The 16,324-nt window shown below is 52.4% G+C and overlaps 9 protein-coding genes across 9 annotated transcripts; 4 read left to right on the top strand and 5 right to left on the bottom strand.

Annotated features, from left to right (window-relative positions):
• PG994_014455 (cellulase) lies at window positions 1–1,216 on the bottom strand (the record flags this gene model as incomplete). Its single annotated transcript, XM_066865864.1, has 2 exons — window positions 1–807; window positions 866–1,216. 2 exons carry the CDS (start codon window positions 1,214–1,216, stop codon window positions 1–3), a joined length of 1,158 nt encoding a protein of 385 aa, XP_066708993.1.
• A 2,982-nt stretch (window positions 1,217–4,198) lies between these two features.
• PG994_014454 (GTP cyclohydrolase I) lies at window positions 4,199–5,245 on the bottom strand (the record flags this gene model as incomplete). Its single annotated transcript, XM_066865863.1, is given in 4 exon segments — window positions 4,199–4,510; window positions 4,583–4,706; window positions 4,729–5,080; window positions 5,095–5,245. 4 exon segments carry the CDS (start codon window positions 5,243–5,245, stop codon window positions 4,199–4,201), a joined length of 939 nt encoding a protein of 312 aa, XP_066708992.1.
• A 1,116-nt stretch (window positions 5,246–6,361) lies between these two features.
• On the top strand, window positions 6,362–7,402 carry PG994_014453 (uncharacterized protein; the record flags this gene model as incomplete). Its single annotated transcript, XM_066865862.1, has 1 exon — window positions 6,362–7,402. The coding sequence occupies one exon, from the start codon at window positions 6,362–6,364 to the stop codon at window positions 7,400–7,402; it is 1,041 nt and encodes a 346-aa protein (XP_066708991.1).
• Window positions 7,403–8,176: 774 nt separating this feature from the next.
• PG994_014452 (uncharacterized protein) lies at window positions 8,177–8,608 on the top strand (the record flags this gene model as incomplete). The annotated part of the gene is made up of 1 exon (XM_066865861.1): window positions 8,177–8,608. One exon carries the CDS (start codon window positions 8,177–8,179, stop codon window positions 8,606–8,608), a length of 432 nt encoding a protein of 143 aa, XP_066708990.1.
• A 1,044-nt stretch (window positions 8,609–9,652) lies between these two features.
• On the bottom strand, window positions 9,653–10,157 carry PG994_014451 (uncharacterized protein; the record flags this gene model as incomplete). The annotated part of the gene is given in 2 exon segments (XM_066865860.1): window positions 9,653–9,997; window positions 10,011–10,157. The coding sequence occupies 2 exon segments, from the start codon at window positions 10,155–10,157 to the stop codon at window positions 9,653–9,655; spliced, it is 492 nt and encodes a 163-aa protein (XP_066708989.1).
• A 51-nt stretch (window positions 10,158–10,208) lies between these two features.
• Window positions 10,209–11,188, bottom strand: PG994_014450 (uncharacterized protein; the record flags this gene model as incomplete). The annotated part of the gene is made up of 2 exons (XM_066865859.1): window positions 10,209–10,853; window positions 11,084–11,188. The coding sequence occupies 2 exons, from the start codon at window positions 11,186–11,188 to the stop codon at window positions 10,209–10,211; spliced, it is 750 nt and encodes a 249-aa protein (XP_066708988.1).
• Window positions 11,189–11,592: 404 nt separating this feature from the next.
• PG994_014449 (uncharacterized protein) lies at window positions 11,593–12,327 on the top strand (the record flags this gene model as incomplete). Its single annotated transcript, XM_066865858.1, has 1 exon — window positions 11,593–12,327. The coding sequence occupies one exon, from the start codon at window positions 11,593–11,595 to the stop codon at window positions 12,325–12,327; it is 735 nt and encodes a 244-aa protein (XP_066708987.1).
• A 1,179-nt stretch (window positions 12,328–13,506) lies between these two features.
• On the bottom strand, window positions 13,507–14,016 carry PG994_014448 (uncharacterized protein; the record flags this gene model as incomplete). The annotated part of the gene is made up of 1 exon (XM_066865857.1): window positions 13,507–14,016. One exon carries the CDS (start codon window positions 14,014–14,016, stop codon window positions 13,507–13,509), a length of 510 nt encoding a protein of 169 aa, XP_066708986.1.
• Window positions 14,017–15,269: 1,253 nt separating this feature from the next.
• On the top strand, window positions 15,270–15,932 carry PG994_014447 (uncharacterized protein; the record flags this gene model as incomplete). The annotated part of the gene is made up of 3 exons (XM_066865856.1): window positions 15,270–15,304; window positions 15,368–15,602; window positions 15,711–15,932. The coding sequence occupies 3 exons, from the start codon at window positions 15,270–15,272 to the stop codon at window positions 15,930–15,932; spliced, it is 492 nt and encodes a 163-aa protein (XP_066708985.1).
• Between the last annotated feature and the right edge of the window lie 392 nt (window positions 15,933–16,324).

The raw sequence follows: 16,324 nt of genomic DNA, 5'->3' as shown, positions 1-16,324 counted from the left end.
CTAAGGGGCGTAAGCCTTCAGGATCGAGTTGTAGTACTTGTACGCCGTGCCGCTCGGGGGCTCGAAGCTGTATATGTAGTCCGCCCACCACGGGCCACCGGCCCACCACACGGCGCCCATCCAGACGTCGCTGTTGGCGAGCATGTGGTCGAGCATACCCTTGACAGCAGCCTCGCACTGCGCGTTGGCGCCGCCGGCGTACTCGCCGATGATGCCCTTCTTGCCGTTCTGGCGCAGCCACTCGGTGGCGCCGACGACGCGCTGGACGCCGATATCGGCCGAGACGCACACGTCCGAGGTGCCCGAGCCGTCGGAGTCGAGGTACTGGTGCATCTCGTAGACAAGCTTGTCCTGCGGGTCCTTCAGGGCTTTCAGGTTGTCGTTAGTCGTGTTCCAGTGCCACGCGCCCGTCCACGAGTTGCCCTCGGCGAAGATGTACTGCGACGTCGCGCCCGCGGCGCGGATGGCGTCGATGGCGGCCTGGTTCAGATCAAAAACCACGGCCTGGTCCACGTCGTGCCACTCGTTGTTGGTGTCGAAGACGACCTTGTCGTTGCCCTTGAACGCGCCCGCCAGCGTCGTGTAGTACGCCGTGAACTGGCTCGCGTCCGTGATGACGTTGCCGTAGTAGCGGCCGTAGTTGTGCGAGTCCAGGATCGCGTACGCGCCGGCCTTGGTGATGGTGTCGACCGTGTGGGTCAGGTTGGCCAGGTAGCCCGCGTTGGCGGAGGCTGTCAGCTTGTCGGGTACCAGTCGCTCCATGAGGAAGGCGATGCGGAAGGCGTTGTAGCCCTGGCTGATGAGAGTCTGTGCAACGTTAGCTATAGTATTCAGGCGTGCTAACGATCTTTCTTGGAGGACTTACGGCGATGGTCTCATCCGATGGGAAGTAGAAGTCTTTGCCCCAGGTGCCTGGAAGGTTCGCTTCACCGAACTCGGCGACGGACTGGTTGATGCCGAACCACTTGAACTTGCCCGACGACGTTGACGTCGGTGCACCCGCGGTGGTGGTCGTAGGTGCAACACTCGTGGGAGCAGGAATAGGAGCAGTGCCGGGAAGGCACTGCGAGTACCAATCATTGGAGAACGTGCAGGTGTAACCGTCTGAGCAAGTCGTCTCTCCCGCCCAGCCATTACCACCGCACTGGGCATAGGGGCCGTTGGCCGCAGCGAGTGCGGCACCAGCGAAGGTGCTGCTCAAAACGAAGGCTCTCATCCTGACTGTTCGGATCTGAGATGGTCTAGAAGTGCGACTGGCCAAGAGAAAGGCTGGTGCAGACACCAGAGATGCAACAATGGCGATGCCTCATACCTTTTATACATGGCCGGATGGGTGCCGGGCTGGTGGGCGTTAGCTAGCGGTCAAGGATTCCGGTTAGTGGGACAGGGGTAAAGTCAATTCCCACCTCACAATGTCCCCTTTGAAATATGAGATCAAGATTGCATTCCGGACTAGCCTCTCATTTGCTCAGCGGAAGAATTATGGCAAGTTCCTATGACAAGACCATCGTCCTATGTCAGGTTCCGACCGAATGGGCGGGATCGTGTTAGTGGCCCCGGTTGATGATGCACTGCGGAGCTAGGCAATAACGGCCTTCCGCAACATGCGCAGAATCAGGCAATATGTGAGGAATGTCCCGTGAGGAATGTCCCGCATATGTGGTTTGTCTGTATTAAAGTGATTCAATATGCTGACCCGTGGTCTAGCGACGTTCGTCCCCCTTCAACAACAGCCTCCATAGGACCACGAGCACGCCATGCGCGAGAATTGACACACCCGTGAGTAAGTACTTACTTACTTCTGCTGTCAACAGTGCACAGATTTGGAGTTCGTCCGAAGCCAAATGACGGAAAGAAGTTCTCCGCAGGCAGTGGGCCCAGCGCGGCGCCCCCGATGCGACACGGATCTCATTTCCACCAATCAGCATGGACGCGGCGACGAGACCCCCGCGACACATCACGGCTCCATAAGATGTCAGTCTCTGGAACCGGGAAGAAGCAAGCAACACCGCAACCAAGAACGTCGGCAACGCTGCCGTTTGGTTGACAGTCGTCACCGACGTCTGAATGTCATACGACCCGAGAAATGCCCGGACTGCTTCGGGATTCTAGGAAATTCCCTGGCTTGAGTCGGTGACATTCATCGACGTCTAATTAGCAACTCGTTGGTGCAAGCACTGGATTTGGCGCGCAGTATAAGATCAGGAGGATCACTTGCCACGACGTCTAAGAGAACTTCAATAAGATGATCGGCCCGAGATCAACCAGAGTGACAACCTATAGTCGATTGTACTAGGCGTCGTTGACGGTTTGTTGATGTAGGGAGTCCCAAGAAAGTAGTTCTCTGCAGTGACAAGTTCGACCTTCTGAGGCTCTACGGACTTTCAAGGTGGATATGATTCCATGTTCCTTCTGTTCATGCAGACAGCACTTACACTACTTAGAGGCCTGATGTTAACTATCAGAAACCACAGCCTTTCACTACAATACTGAAGGATAGTGAGTCTCCGCGAGGTCTGACGATACATATCCCAACAGCTTCGGGACAGTGATGGTATGCTGTAGCACGTATAGGGCAGATGTGCTTAACGCAAGCACGATATTGAGTTCAGGAGGGATCTCCGGCCCTTTTCCAGTGCAGGGATAAAAGTGCATTCCAATCTATCCCTGCATAAACACACTTAAGTTAATGAACTAGCGTAGTTCTGTCTCATAACCCGACCTAAGGTCTTCTGTGTTATTAAAGCGGCACTAAGAGCGTTGCCTTACTTGGCCATCTTACTGCCTAAAAAGGCCTTACCCGGACAGGAAATCTTACCCAAGGCGACCATGCCGTCCAGCAACAGCTCAACATATGAAAGTGTCGGATCATCTTCATCGGCGGAATGCAGCGTACGTTAGCACCCATATAAGCCCAGCAAGAAACATATAGTAAGGGGCGATATAAGCCATAACCAGTTAGTGTGTACTAAGATAATCGACCTCAAGCAATTGGATCCTGAAGGGGAGTGAGAAGAGAGTCCCGCTTCATACATCATGGCATCTACCAAGACATCGTGACATCTAGAATTCGTTGTTATGAACATTACGCTGCGAAGTGGAGGATGAACTTGAGGATCACGGTGGCGTCATCTTCATACCTACTTTACTTTATCCTCGAGGGACGAAGCTCATCCGGACAAATCGGACGTACTATTCATAGAAATAACTACCGGAAGGGGCCGAGGAACCTGTATGAGAATTGTTGAAAAAGCTGTTGGAAGTGAGAGACTGCGCTGGGCTGTCGAGTTCAAGTACATGATTGACGAGAACTCGAAGTTGGACTAAGGAAAACATGGAAGTTACGGGGGAAATATTACTGTGATGACTTTCTTTATGGAAAGGAAAACAAAAGACAAAAAAAAAACCCGCCTGAGGCGGATGATAGCATGAATTGGCAACTCTCCCGAGCCGGATTTGAACCGGCGACCTGTGGATTACAAGTGTAACAATTACAGTCCATCGCTCTGCCAACTGAGCTATCGAGAGCTGGTGATTAGTTGTGTGAAAAGGTGCATATGACTGCTTATGGAGACAGCTCCCCACCAGCTCATTGTAAGCTAACAATTTGGGTGGGCAAGCAACCAGCAAAGAACCTTCAATAATGGTTGAAGTCTGCACCTGGAGTACATGCGTCAATTTCCTTCACTATACGAGACGAATATGCTCAAGTGAGAATGCCATTGGCCTAGCTAAGTTGCGAGTCCAAGACATATGCAGCAGATTACGTGCAGCCCACTGAAAGCCAAGTATTGAAGCTGGGAGACAGTAGAGAAGATACAAGGTACGCATTCAAGCACTCTATCTCACTATGAGAGTTGTGTATACCGTTGATGGTATCTAGGATGCAATGCTGTATGTTGAAGAACGCCCCAATGGATCTTTTCTAGAACGATTTCCAGATGCCTCTTTTTTTCGAGCGGCGTTGAGCCCTTTATGCAAGTGCCCTCTAAATGCAACCAAAACCCCAATATGCATCTGACAATGAAATAAACCGGGCTGCTTCGAGCCGATGTTGAGATCTCATGATCCGCGCCAAAACTCCTGACCATCAGAATGCCAAACAAGAAGAAAAAACCGAATACGCGTGCAGGTATGCCAACCTGAGCAAAGGTGATGCTATGCATGGCGAGCACAGGGATTAACCTAGCTTCTGCCATTACCGGTTCAGGTTGATCAAACTGAGGAATTCGTTGCGCGTCTTCTCCCGGTTCTCAAAACAGCCCAGCACACAACTGGTAATGGTGGACGCAGTAGTTTTCTGGACGCCGCGCATCACCATGCACAGATGGCTCGACTCCATGACCACACCGACGCCTTGCGGTTGCAAAACCTCCATGATGGCATTTGCGACTTCCCTAGTCAATCGCTCCTGGACTTGGAGTCTGCGGCTGAACATCTCGGCGATGCGCGGCAGCTTGGAAATGCCGATAACGTTGTTGTTCGGGATGTATCCGATGTGCATCTGCAGCTGGTTAGTCATGGTCATACGTTGCTCGCGGGTGTAACCCCTAGCAGCCAGCCTCCTCCAATGAACGCTTACCTTGCCCGTGAATGGGACCATGTGGTGCTCGCACATGCTGAAGATCTCAATGTCCTTCACAATCACCATTTCGTTGTGCCCTTCGTGAAAGATGGCGTTGTTGACAATGTCCTTGATGTTCTCCCTGGTAGCCCTTGGTGAAATACAGCAGCGCCTCGGCGTAGCGCTTGGGTGTAGCCAGAACGCCTTCGCGGTCCGGATCTTCGCCCACGCATTCCAGTATCGTTCGGACGGCCCCGCGCATCCTCTCGAGTCTCTTCGCCGCATCCTCTTCGCTCTCCTCAAGTCGCTGCCGAGTGCCGACGGTGGGCCGACTCAGCCCATCGAAATCGATTACTGGCGTGGGCGATCGTGTGCAAGGGACCTCTTCGGCATCCTTGGAACCGTCCTTGGATCGCTTCCGCCTCTTCTTCTTCTTGCCTTCCGGTTCGTCGCGGGGGTCTCGGGCGGCTTGGCTCAGGCTGTTCCTCCTCTTCAGGGAGCTGGCATGGTGCTCTTCTTCTCAACGGCACCGTTCGCGTTGTCGCTCTTCCGCTTCTTCTGCCTCGTCTTTCGGTTCGATTTCCGGCCGTGGTTGGAGTCGTCGGCATCTGAAGGACTGGCGTTCCCGGAGCTGGGCTCTTCCGACTTCTTCACGCCACTGGGCTCGGCGAATTCGACCATTGTTTCTTTGATTGAGTTGGTAATGATTGGTCTGGGGTAGGATATGTCAGTCAAACTGCAGTTGTCCGGAGTCTAAGGTTGTAATTATGGTTGTCTGGGTTCTCGGAGATAGACTGAGCTTCTCGATAGAGCCTGGTTACTTACGTTTCTTTTATCCTACCATTGAACAATTTGCCAAAGCACCCAAACACGTCGCTGACAGTCTATGACGGCCAAGCAGTGCTGTTGACGAGAGATCTGGGAGGAAACCGCAAGCAAGGGATGGTGTTTTGCAAGGCAATTGGTCGAATTGGCACTCCGTATTAAGTAAGTAGGAAGAAGATGCAAAGTGAATGCGGCAGTAGTGGTGAAGCTGACAGGATCCTCTCTCTCTTTGGATGTTTCTGGTTCGATTCCCCGCGATCGGATGATGACTCGCTAACAAGAACGAGTATCAATCCAATTTTCTCGACGAGACCCTGTCCACGCCAGAGAGCCGCTACTAGCCAGACAGCGCCAAAAATTTGACGTCAAGCGAGGTCCCCAGATTCCATATCACCGACTTCTGCTGCGCTGCACGGACAAGAACGACCCCGCCAGAAACTTTCCAAAGCTCTGGTTCCATTTCTTTTTTACAGGCCTCGTCGCCCCACGTGCTGCTGACTGACAGTGGGTGCCTCGCACTGGAAACACCTGCTGGGCCACTTTTCCCACAGCTCTCAGCCTGTCAGCTGTCACCACAGGCGGTGAGGTTCTGAAGGGACTAACTCATTCCTCCATTGCAGGGGGGTGTGCTGGATCGCAGCTTGACGAACCCGGCAGAATCACACCTCGCTTTGGAGTTCGCGACGCCAATCCAATTGTCGCATCAATCACGAGCATCGAACAATCACTTTACTTCACGACGTTAATCTCAAGTGTCGCATCAACCACCAGCATCTAATAATAACCAAATTTTACATCTCTTCATTCACCGACACATCAAATTTCATTCTGCGGTTGTTAATTTGGCATACAAGCAAGGGCGCAACATCATTTGGCACCAGAGACTTCTACTCTGCCGACTTCACGATCTTAAAAGCAGACCTCTTCTTTGACGATATTCGTCCATCACAAACCTTCCCATCATCCACAAAAATGGCATCGCCGCCTCCCTCCTACACGCCCGCGGGCTCTCCCCCACACGCGGCGCACTCGCAGCTGCCGTCCAAGAAGCGCCCAGCTGGAGCACCCGAGCTGTCATCCGCAAAGCGGCGTAAGGCGTCTGCCATGTCCATCACATCAGCCACATCCGCCCACCCTCTGCGCCAAACCTCATTCCCGCCGGACGAGTCGAAAGCAGGGACCTTCTCTCCTTCCTATCGACGATCGCCCAGTATCGACACCATGAGTCTCGTTAGCGGCAGCCAAGTCAGCGCCGCGCCGGCCAAGAAGAAACGCGGTCGTAAGTCCAAGGCGGAACGCGCACGGGAGGCTGAGGAAGCGGCGCGAGGCGGATCGCCCAGCGTCGTCGGCGGCGCAGCGGCCAGTGTGGTCAGCACCGGCAGCGGCAGCCACAAACAACAAGGAGGAGGAGGAGGCGGCGGAGGGGGCGGCGACGAGGAGGGAGATGGCGGACGCGACGACGGCGGCGCTGGTGCCTTCGACATTCCCGAGAACATGGCCAGTAAGGCTGCGGCACGTTCGAAGGAACAGGTCAAGGAGGACGAGCGGCTGCGCGCCCTGCTCAAGCAGCGCATGACGGACGACCAGTTCCATCGCTACGAAGTCTGGCATCAGTCCAAGATTACCTTGGCTAATATCCGAAAGTACATCAACTCTGTCACGTCCCAGTCCGTTCAGCCATCAATCCCTCAGGCGATGCAGGTCGTCTGCAAGCTCTTCGTGGGCGACATTGTCGAAGAGGCACGACGCGTCCAGAAGGAGTGGATCCAGGCCGGCGAGAAGCAGACGGATCTGCCCGACGAAGTCGAGAAGAAAGAAGACATCAGCGAAGAGTCCAAGCACCGACGCCAAGCCCCGCTGAGACCCGACCACCTGATGGAGGCATACCGACGTTGGAAGAAGTCCAACGGAGGTGGAGGCTCTGGGGGCAGCCTGATGATCTGGAACCAGCAAACACGCAATGGTTCGGAGCGGTTCGGGCCACGGGTTGGGGGTCGGCGGCTCTTCAGATAGGAGGAGTGGTAGGAGAGGGTAACATGGAATTCGGAGTTCATGGAAATTGATCCAGCATTTGGTTTTGCAGCACTCTTAGGCAAGTCGCGCGGAGTCGTCGGGTTACGGTCGCGTTTTGATACCCATACAATATAATGACTACAGATTGGAAGTCACTTTTATCCATCTGCCGACCTGAACATCTCATGTGAATCTGACTGAAGAGCACGCGTATACTGGTCGTCACGCCCCAAGTTATGAACGTCACAACCTGACTTAATCATGGCAGCCGGACAAGTTGGATATTTTGAGCATACCGAGCCACCGAGTTTTCTTACATCATACCTTGAATAGCCACCCACCGGATAATTCGATACTCAAGACGCTATATGATATAACAGGTCAGAAGATTCTCTGACCATATATCGGACTTTAGCTACCTACCTAGGTTACTCGCTTAGTAAACAAACACGTGCTGGTATCTTGCTCGTACCTCCAGAGTTTCTTCCTACAAGGTAGGTACTATACTACCTCCAATCAGAGACATATTGCTCAAATCTGCATTTGGAGAGTCATGATGAACATCGACCCGCTCCCAACGCGGTGTCTGCAGAGGGAAAGGCACCAGTTTCTTCTGTTTACTTTGGACCACAAGATGCATATGTCAGACCGCTTTCCCTCCTCCCCTCGTCACCATGAGAATCCACTGGCCACCACACTCCCCCTTTCACCCATTCTTGCCCATTCCTTTTGCCCCTCGGAAAATACCATACTACCAAGCATATACAGCACATCATGGGTAACGGCAGCTCCAAGCCCGCCGGGTGCGTTGAAGTATTCATCCAACCGCTACCATTCGCTACCTGCCAATCCCCCGGCGCCGACAACAAGCTGAGGCTGGCCTGGGGCCAGCGCACGCCCCCGATAAAATGCCACCCGCGCACAGAGACCAAGGTCACGGCCGAGGTGACGTACACCAACGCCCACGGAGACAAGAGCCAGGCCTCTTCCTACCAGGGCCTACAAACGATCCCCGAGGACTTCGGCGGGCTGCAGTACTTCGAGTTCGACATCCAGCCCGAAAGCCAAGTCGAGTACAAATTCCACTACGACACCAAGAAGGTGGTGGGCGACTTCGTTTATAGTTTCCCTCTGCGGGGGGAAGGGCCTGTGAAGGAGCCGCGAGGCCAAGCCCACTTCCCTCACTGTAAGTACGTGCATGTGTAAGATCCTACGGCAGCAGACGGGTTTGGGGTCAACAATGGGCAATTGCTGACAGCCATTTCACTGGTTGTTCTGGCTTACCCTTTGCGTCATTTGGCTGAAGTAGAGGCCCACAGAGGGTGGAGTCTTGGCTCGAGATCAGGATGGACTAGGATAGGCGCCCAATCCTGCCATAAACATTGCTGCACTCCGGTGGATTGATTAGTGTTGCTCTTCATTATCTCAGATCCCTTCATTTATACACAGGAAATCGACAGGCACGTGGTGATCATCCTTCAATTTCAGTTTCAGTCCCCCTTCTTGGGCTTGATCGTGGGAGTTCCTCTAGTATTTATATGCTTTGTTGCCGTATATAACCAGGTATCTTCTCAAACAACGGTTAGCCAGGTGAGCATCTCCCCCTCCCTTACCCCCTCCCTCTTCATAGGGAAAAGTATATTTCTTTGACACAAACAGGCAGGATCACACTTCTTCTCAGGAGCTTCTCGCTGAATTCGGTAATATATAAACAGACTGACTGCGTTAGTGCGATACCTGAGTAACTAAGAGCGATCGCACATATTCCGTGCCCGCACCCAAGAAACCATGGAAGCACCAAAGCTTCTTACCTCAATACTCTAGAACCCAGAAAACCATCTCCCCTTCCTTTCGACAGGGCCGACGTAGTTTACGAGAATTATATTACAGATTTGATAGCTTGTCTTAAAAAGTGACGTTCGATTACCCCTGCGGTCACTTTTTTGTGTTTCCCCCTTTTGCCCCCACCCCCCTATTTGTTTCACTAAGAGATTCACTTCCTTGAGGAGCGTACCGACATTCCACACTTACATATCAGAAGAACTCACGGGTAAATACATAGGACTTAAATTAAGTTAGATTTTATCCCTTCCATTCCATAAAAGCACTAATACATGTCCAGCTGCAGTTTTCAAACCCGAACGCATGTATCTTGAGAAATTCCAGCTATCGCCGGCTACATAAACCATAAAACATATCTTTATCAAATAAGTCGCCTACTACTATTACTATGGAACATAATCGTCTATCTCAGGCAGGACTTGGGTTAGTAGGTGCTTTCCATGCCTGGTACGCGATCCACGTCTGAATGGCGCTCATACAGAGCGACAATACCGCGAAAACGACTCCAGCCAACGTCACCATCATGACGTGGCGCGCACTGCTCCGCCGCTGGAGTTCACGATCAAACCATCGCCGCGGCGACGAATTCTCGAGTTCCTCTTGCAGCTCTGCGAGGCGCGCCGCTAAATCTCGGTAGTGTAGACCACCACCACCACCAGTGTTCGTGTTGGCGTTGTATTCTCTTGTCCCATCATCCTTATCTACTTTCTCTCTCGCTTCAGTAGACTGCCCGTGAAGGGAGCTGTATTCGAACTGGAGCAAAGACGGGTCGAAAGGCCGTGTCGGGGCTCTTGATGAGGCGGCGCAGCAGCCGTTTGGAGGCTGCGTCATCCAGTGGGAAAAGAACACGCTGCAATGAGTCGAGGACCTCGAGGAGGAGCTTTCGTGGTAGTAGTGGAGGCGTGGCGACCATGGCGCTGTTGGTATCATCATGATGGTGACGCGAGGAGGTGGCCCAGAGCTGCTATTTGATGAACGCGGCATGGTGGAAGATCTCGAGCTCGCCGCGCTGTCGGTTGAGGCGCAGGTGGTTGCGCAGGTCGTGCGTGGGCCTGAGTCGTAGCTTCAGCCGTTTTCGCAGCTTCGTGGCGCGCAGTGTCGACTTGGACCCGTGTCGCAAATCGCTATCCCACAGCGGACTCTGGGATGTGGCGCTAGTAGGGTTAGAGAAGGCATCGGCGATGTAGGAGGCGAGAGAGCTGTTGCATTTCCAAGGTATGTTCGAGAGGCCCTTCTCTAGCCGGTCTGCTGACTGGTAGAACGTGGAGCATTCGACCATCACCAGAACGCGCGCCACGAACGCGGTGGCGCTTGTATGCTCGTCGACATTTGAGCAAGTCGGGGCGATGTATTGCAAAAGCTCATTGCGTGTGAGTTTTGAATTGGCGCGCAGATAAGCTGTGACTCGGAACAAGTCATTGTGGCTTTTGAAGATCGGGCTGATACTGGAATCATAGTAGTCGAGGACGACTGCTTGGTAAAACCGGAAGTATCGCTCTGCTCGAGCTACTGGGCATTCGCAGTTTGGGGAAGCCTTGCTGTCATCCGTGTCCAGGCACTCCTTACACGGATCCCAAGACCATAGAGCCTGGCCGAGACGCGCAAACACCTTTGGAGTGAAGTGATCGAGAGGTCAGTGAGACATTGGCCCTGTTTCTGTTGTTTGGTACGCAAAGTTAGTTCGTAAACAGCTCTAGCAGAGGATGTCTTGGTATCGAATGCCGCTCTCTGATTTGAGTAGGTCTTGGTATCTGGGTGACTCTGCTGTTATAATCGTGAAGGTACCCTCCAATGCGGACGGGAAAGCCACAGCCTAACGCAATTCACGAGCTCACATACTCTTGAGGTATCATATTTCTCGTATTGCACAGCAGCCCAGTCTCGGCTCAGAAGTGGGCCATGATCGCTTTCTTGCTGCTGAAGGTGGTGGCTCAGACGCGGCATATTCAGCCTAGAGGGGTGAAGCCAGTAAACCGCACCAATGACATCTCACAAACCACGTAGTCTGCATGAAGCCATCGGCAGCTGGGGGGATGTAGCCCCAAGTCAACCTTGGCTTCTGGGAACTTCGTCCAGTTCAAGTATGGAGACGTCCCTGTACCTATGAGCACCCAACGCAGCCATCATTTCTTCGTGAAGCTAATCCCTCCCCGTTGGGCTTTTCTCTCCTCCTGCTGCCACAGCCCATAGTACCCTGTATTCAGAGCTAACTTCTCTCAAGGGAAGGAGGCGATTGAAGTGCATACACACCATAGTTCCTTCTTAATCTTTTTCTCGGTCTTGGATCTTCTCTGATTCCTGTCCTGTGGTATTAAGACCTTTTCAAGCGGATGATCCAAGTCTTCACCATGGCAGATGCTCATACACCTTGTCCGAATCCAGACCCGAATTCACTCCTGCACTACACAGTTTCAGAAACTGACAATACCTCCCCATTGGAAGGGACCATCGCGAAGTTGAAGAATCGATTTGCTCGGCGATCACCGAAGGCTGCAGAGGATTGGCCATCCCAAGCGGCTCAATCTGCGACTGTCAAGTTTGAGGCAAGCACCACCTCTAGCCATCCCGACTCGGGTTACGCTTCGCTTAACTCTGGAAGAAGTCGGGACAAAGCCAAAAGCTCGACGTTGTATTATTTCAATCGTCCGATCTCGCAACAACACCACAATCGATACCGTGACATCAAGTGCTTGTTTTCCGAGAGCCTCCTTGATGCCGTCCCAGGAGACGCCTCGATGAAGATCCGATGGGTCGGATATGACGAGCCCAATGCTAAACTATGCATTGTCGTCCAATGCTGCGGCAAGCGGGCAGTAAAGAAGGCCAGGAAGTTCTTCGATCAAGTTCATGTCCGCGAAGAGGTCGAGAAGGATTTCGGAGTCCACGTGATACCTGGGCTTCACCGCCTGAATGAGGTTTTGAGAGTGTATGGGAAATTGAATGATCGCCGCGTGAATGGCACGATGATTCGAATACAAGGTGCGAGCGGACCCAAGATAGCCACACTCGGTGAGCTGATCTCTGTCAAGACCAACGGTACCACGGCATTCTATGGATTCACAGCCGCCCTCTCAGTACCTTAGAGAGAGGCTGATTCCAGCTCTCAAGGCAGCGATGAGTCGGACTCAGATGGGTCTGATGTATATTCTGAAACCAGCGATGTCTTTGGCGGTGATGACATAGGTTTCTCGAACCCCCCTGACATTGCGAGTCCGAGCACCCTACCGGTCAGAGATTCGAAGGAGATCGGTTATATTGCACGACACTCCTTTGAGGACCGCTGCAAGTCGACCAGTAACTATGACTGGGCATTAATTCGTCTTTCGGACAATACCTATAGCTAGCGACGTCGAAGTATTAAAAAGGCCTCGTAACGCTATAAAAGCTATAAAAAATAATAGCACGGAGGCAGAGGACTATATTATTATTAAAAATAATAAACGATAGTATATTTACGTTAATTCTAGCCGTAGAAATGGCTTTAATTACAAGGGTAACGGTAGCTCAGTAAAGTGGCCCGTGAGGGGGTGCTTTAGCTTACCTTGGTCTGCGGCGAACCTTAACTTACCTTCCAGGGTCAGCATAGCGTCATAGATAGTATTATTGGCTAGGAGGGGGCTACATGCCTATGCAATTAGGCCCTCAGGGACGCTGAGCACGCAGAGGAAGAAGTTGAGATCAATAATATGTTCCTGAACGAAACCATTCTTTCACTATGGCCAAGACTCGGCATCCATTTCTGTGATTTGAAGCTGGCTCAGCTGCCGATAAGTGTCTGTATGTGCTACTAAAGGTTTTGGTCAAGACTAGGTGGTTATATCTTCTCCTTCAACCAGGATCCACCGTTAGGTAACGTAGAAGGTGTCAGAAATCTTGCAAGGCTTACTCGCATGATATCTATCTCATCCCGTCGATACCGAGGCTGGGGAACACCGGTTGGTCCTCGCAATCTATCTCTCCCAATGCGTACATAAGGTCCTCCCCAGAAAACTGTGGCAGGATGCCACGAATAGACTTGTTGTAGGTCTCGCTTGCTCTCTGATCACCCTCGAGCAGCTAGGCCACCACGACCAAAACATATGTAATCTATATGTAGACCCTGTGTTTGCCCCTCGTCCACAGGTGAGTCTGGCCACCCTACACATTCTACAACTCTGTTTTTTTCCCTTCTGTTTTCTATACCTGCTCGTAACCATGTGCTCGTGCCATATAAAGTAGGTGTAATCCCAGCGTCAACTCTCCTTCTCGGTGACTATCTCTTCTCATCCCTGGCCGACCTCGGAATATATACCATCATATCCTTCCGCACTGTCAGGGATGTCGTTGAGCTCAGCTTCTTTCGGAGGGCGGCGAGTTTCTCCACGAGAGTATGTAAGAGAGGGGAAACGCCAGGCTCTTTGAGAGCTGGAATAGTTGACGGGAGGGGTCGACAGGGTGCTGGCCGAGGACAAGAAGGTCCCGCGAGCCCATGTGGATGGCGACTTCAAACTGCGGGAGGTTGATGACGGACTTCTCGTCGAGAGACACGTGTTCGAGATAGGCCAGAAGGGAGGTGATGGTAGTCGGAGTTTTAAGCCGTCGATGATGATCTTCGAGGCATGGGCCGAGGAAGCTGTTTCGGGGAGAAGCAGAGTGATTTGTGCGTCGCGGCGAAGAGATCGAAGGAAGTCGAGGGCGATGTTGAGAGAGGGGCCTATGTTTTGTATCGAACCTAATGGTTTAAACAAGGCGATGCCACCAAAATCAAGTCCAAGAACGACATGACAGAGCATTTGAGTATAGTGGCGGGGAGGTCGTAAAGAAGAGATATGATCGAAGACCAAAACGTATGGCACTGCCGTAGATCAACTAATTAAATTGATGGTTGTGATACTCTCGAATATGGTTTCTCTACTGGCATAAAACGGCTCAAAATTGTCAAACGATGGGGTAACTACTGCATAGATACGATAACTGATAGGTCACGGTATAACTGACTGAATAATGGAATAACTGTCGGAAGGGGCAACTCACAGCTCGCAAGCGACCTGTGCCTGCCTCAGACGAGCCGCAGATCCTACGTCGCCCAACACGGTTCGATAGCCACGCGTAATGGTATGTGATCAACTTTGCACACGTGGTGCTGATCGAATACCCTTGTTGGTTGAGGATGGTACCACCAGAATATGAGTAATTCAGGCGTCATTCTGAAATGTTGAGGAATTTTGTGTGACGTATTGAAAGGAATAGTAATCGGAATGCGACCCAAAAAGCTGGCAGTCTTCCCGGAGGGACACAGTGGCAGGGGCGGTGGTGCCTGGTAGGCAGGCGTTGCTTTTGCCATCTGCGTGTAAGTGTGTTGTGTCATCAAGCCTGGGCGGAGGGGGTTTTGAGGGACAGGTAGCGGCTGCTGCTTGTTCACCATCTGGGAAGGGACAGCCATCAGGCATGGTGGGTGTGGCAGGTGCGGAGATATCGAGCAAGCCAGCCACCTGCTTGGTAAATTGGAGTTTCCTTTGCTGTTCAGCGCCTTTTCCCTCTCCATCTCTCCACCTCATCATTTTCGCCCGCGCCGTCATCAAGCCACTACTACTAAGCAAGCACCTCTGCTGGAACCTCGGCTTGACATACTGAAGAAAAGTTTGTCAAGTGTGTACGGCGATTTCGGGGGGAACCTGGTTCGTCGCCGCCCAGGTCTCCAAGGTCCATCTCCCACCTCCTCATCTCCCCATCTGCACAAGCAACTCTCATTCACCAGCATACCTACATGTACTTTGTAATGTCAACCCTTTTTTCACGTCCTTCTTGGTCCCAACTTCGACGGCATGGCACATTACAGATTTCCTTTTCTAAGGGAAGCACCGGATTTTCTGGCACACCTTCACCCAGACGCAGGCCTTACTCTACTTATCCCAGAACCCCCGTCTTGAATCCAAACCCCAAAGGGAAGAAGGATGGGTTTTCCTTCCACTTTTTTCTGATTCTCACTAATTTCCTCCTAGGATATACGATAAAATAAAATACTCGCGTGCCTCCCAGCTCCCCGATGAGCTCGGCGCAGCTTGTCCTTGCTCCTTCGGGGTATGCTTTAACATCGGGTACCACGTGAAAATTCACACTAGCTAAGACTGAGAGCATTGCAAGGCCATCGAAGACTTCAGGAAGCATCCCAGAGAAGAAGACTGAGAGTGGTGAATTCCCGGACCAACCCTTCGACTACGTATATGACCATAAAGCAGTCGAGGAAGAACCAGAGAGAAAGAAGCTTCGAGGCGCATATCAGAAGTCGGTTGCGAATCCACCAAACAAGACGTATTTCGACTTCTTCGCGGCAGCAGCTGGCATACCCGGCTGCTGCCCAGTTGCACCATTGGCCAAGGTACCTGCCTCCCGATGACCGGCTGACGATTTCACCTCTGTGCGGGAACGGTGCCTCAACATGATGTACCTGCTGCTGGAAGTGCTTCGCCTGAACTCACTGCGGTAGCTATGCTTTAGCCACACCAGAGAGCTATTCGCACAGGGACGCGGTCACGAGGCCAAGTACACATGCGGAAATTCGGTGCCGTGTCTTGTGCAAGAGTGTTGCATATCTTTCCAGGCGACATACGCCGTGGAGTACATCACCGTAAACGCCGGCCTCGCCGACCCGGAGATACAAGCTGCACCAAACCAAATTTCGAACCGATTCGGACTGAAATTCAGCTGAGTTCTTTCTTGCTTAATCTTTCTCTGTACAGTGTAGCTAATGAAAAGGTTTGCCCATGTCCAGTTGGATTTTAGACGCCAACGAGAATGGCTTTGAGGTAGCCATGAGCTGCCGTCCCAGATCATTCAGCCTCTATTGATTGCCAGAGAAGGAGGCCCCTATTGGCACACCGTGCATTTCCTGTAGAGGCCCCCTATGCTGAACCCAAAGCCAAGGCTGCGGCCCGGCAGCAGCAGCATCACCACCATCACTACCATCCGCACCCGCCGCCACTCCACCTGCCTTTGAACCATCCGCACCGTGGGCAACGGGGGCGGCACGCAAAGGGCAGCACCGCAAGGAGAATAGCGCGAATGAGAAAGCGAATGCTTAGACAGCGACAAGGGTGAGGC

This window comes from Apiospora phragmitis (genome assembly GCF_038363925.1).
Source record: "Apiospora phragmitis strain CBS 135458 chromosome Unknown utg000013l:1.0-2965645.0:1.0-2969333.0, whole genome shotgun sequence".
Classification (NCBI taxonomy): domain Eukaryota; kingdom Fungi; phylum Ascomycota; class Sordariomycetes; order Amphisphaeriales; family Apiosporaceae; genus Apiospora; species Apiospora phragmitis.
The sequence above is the reverse complement of the archived record's forward strand: the minus strand, read 5'-3'. Positions and strand labels throughout refer to the sequence as shown.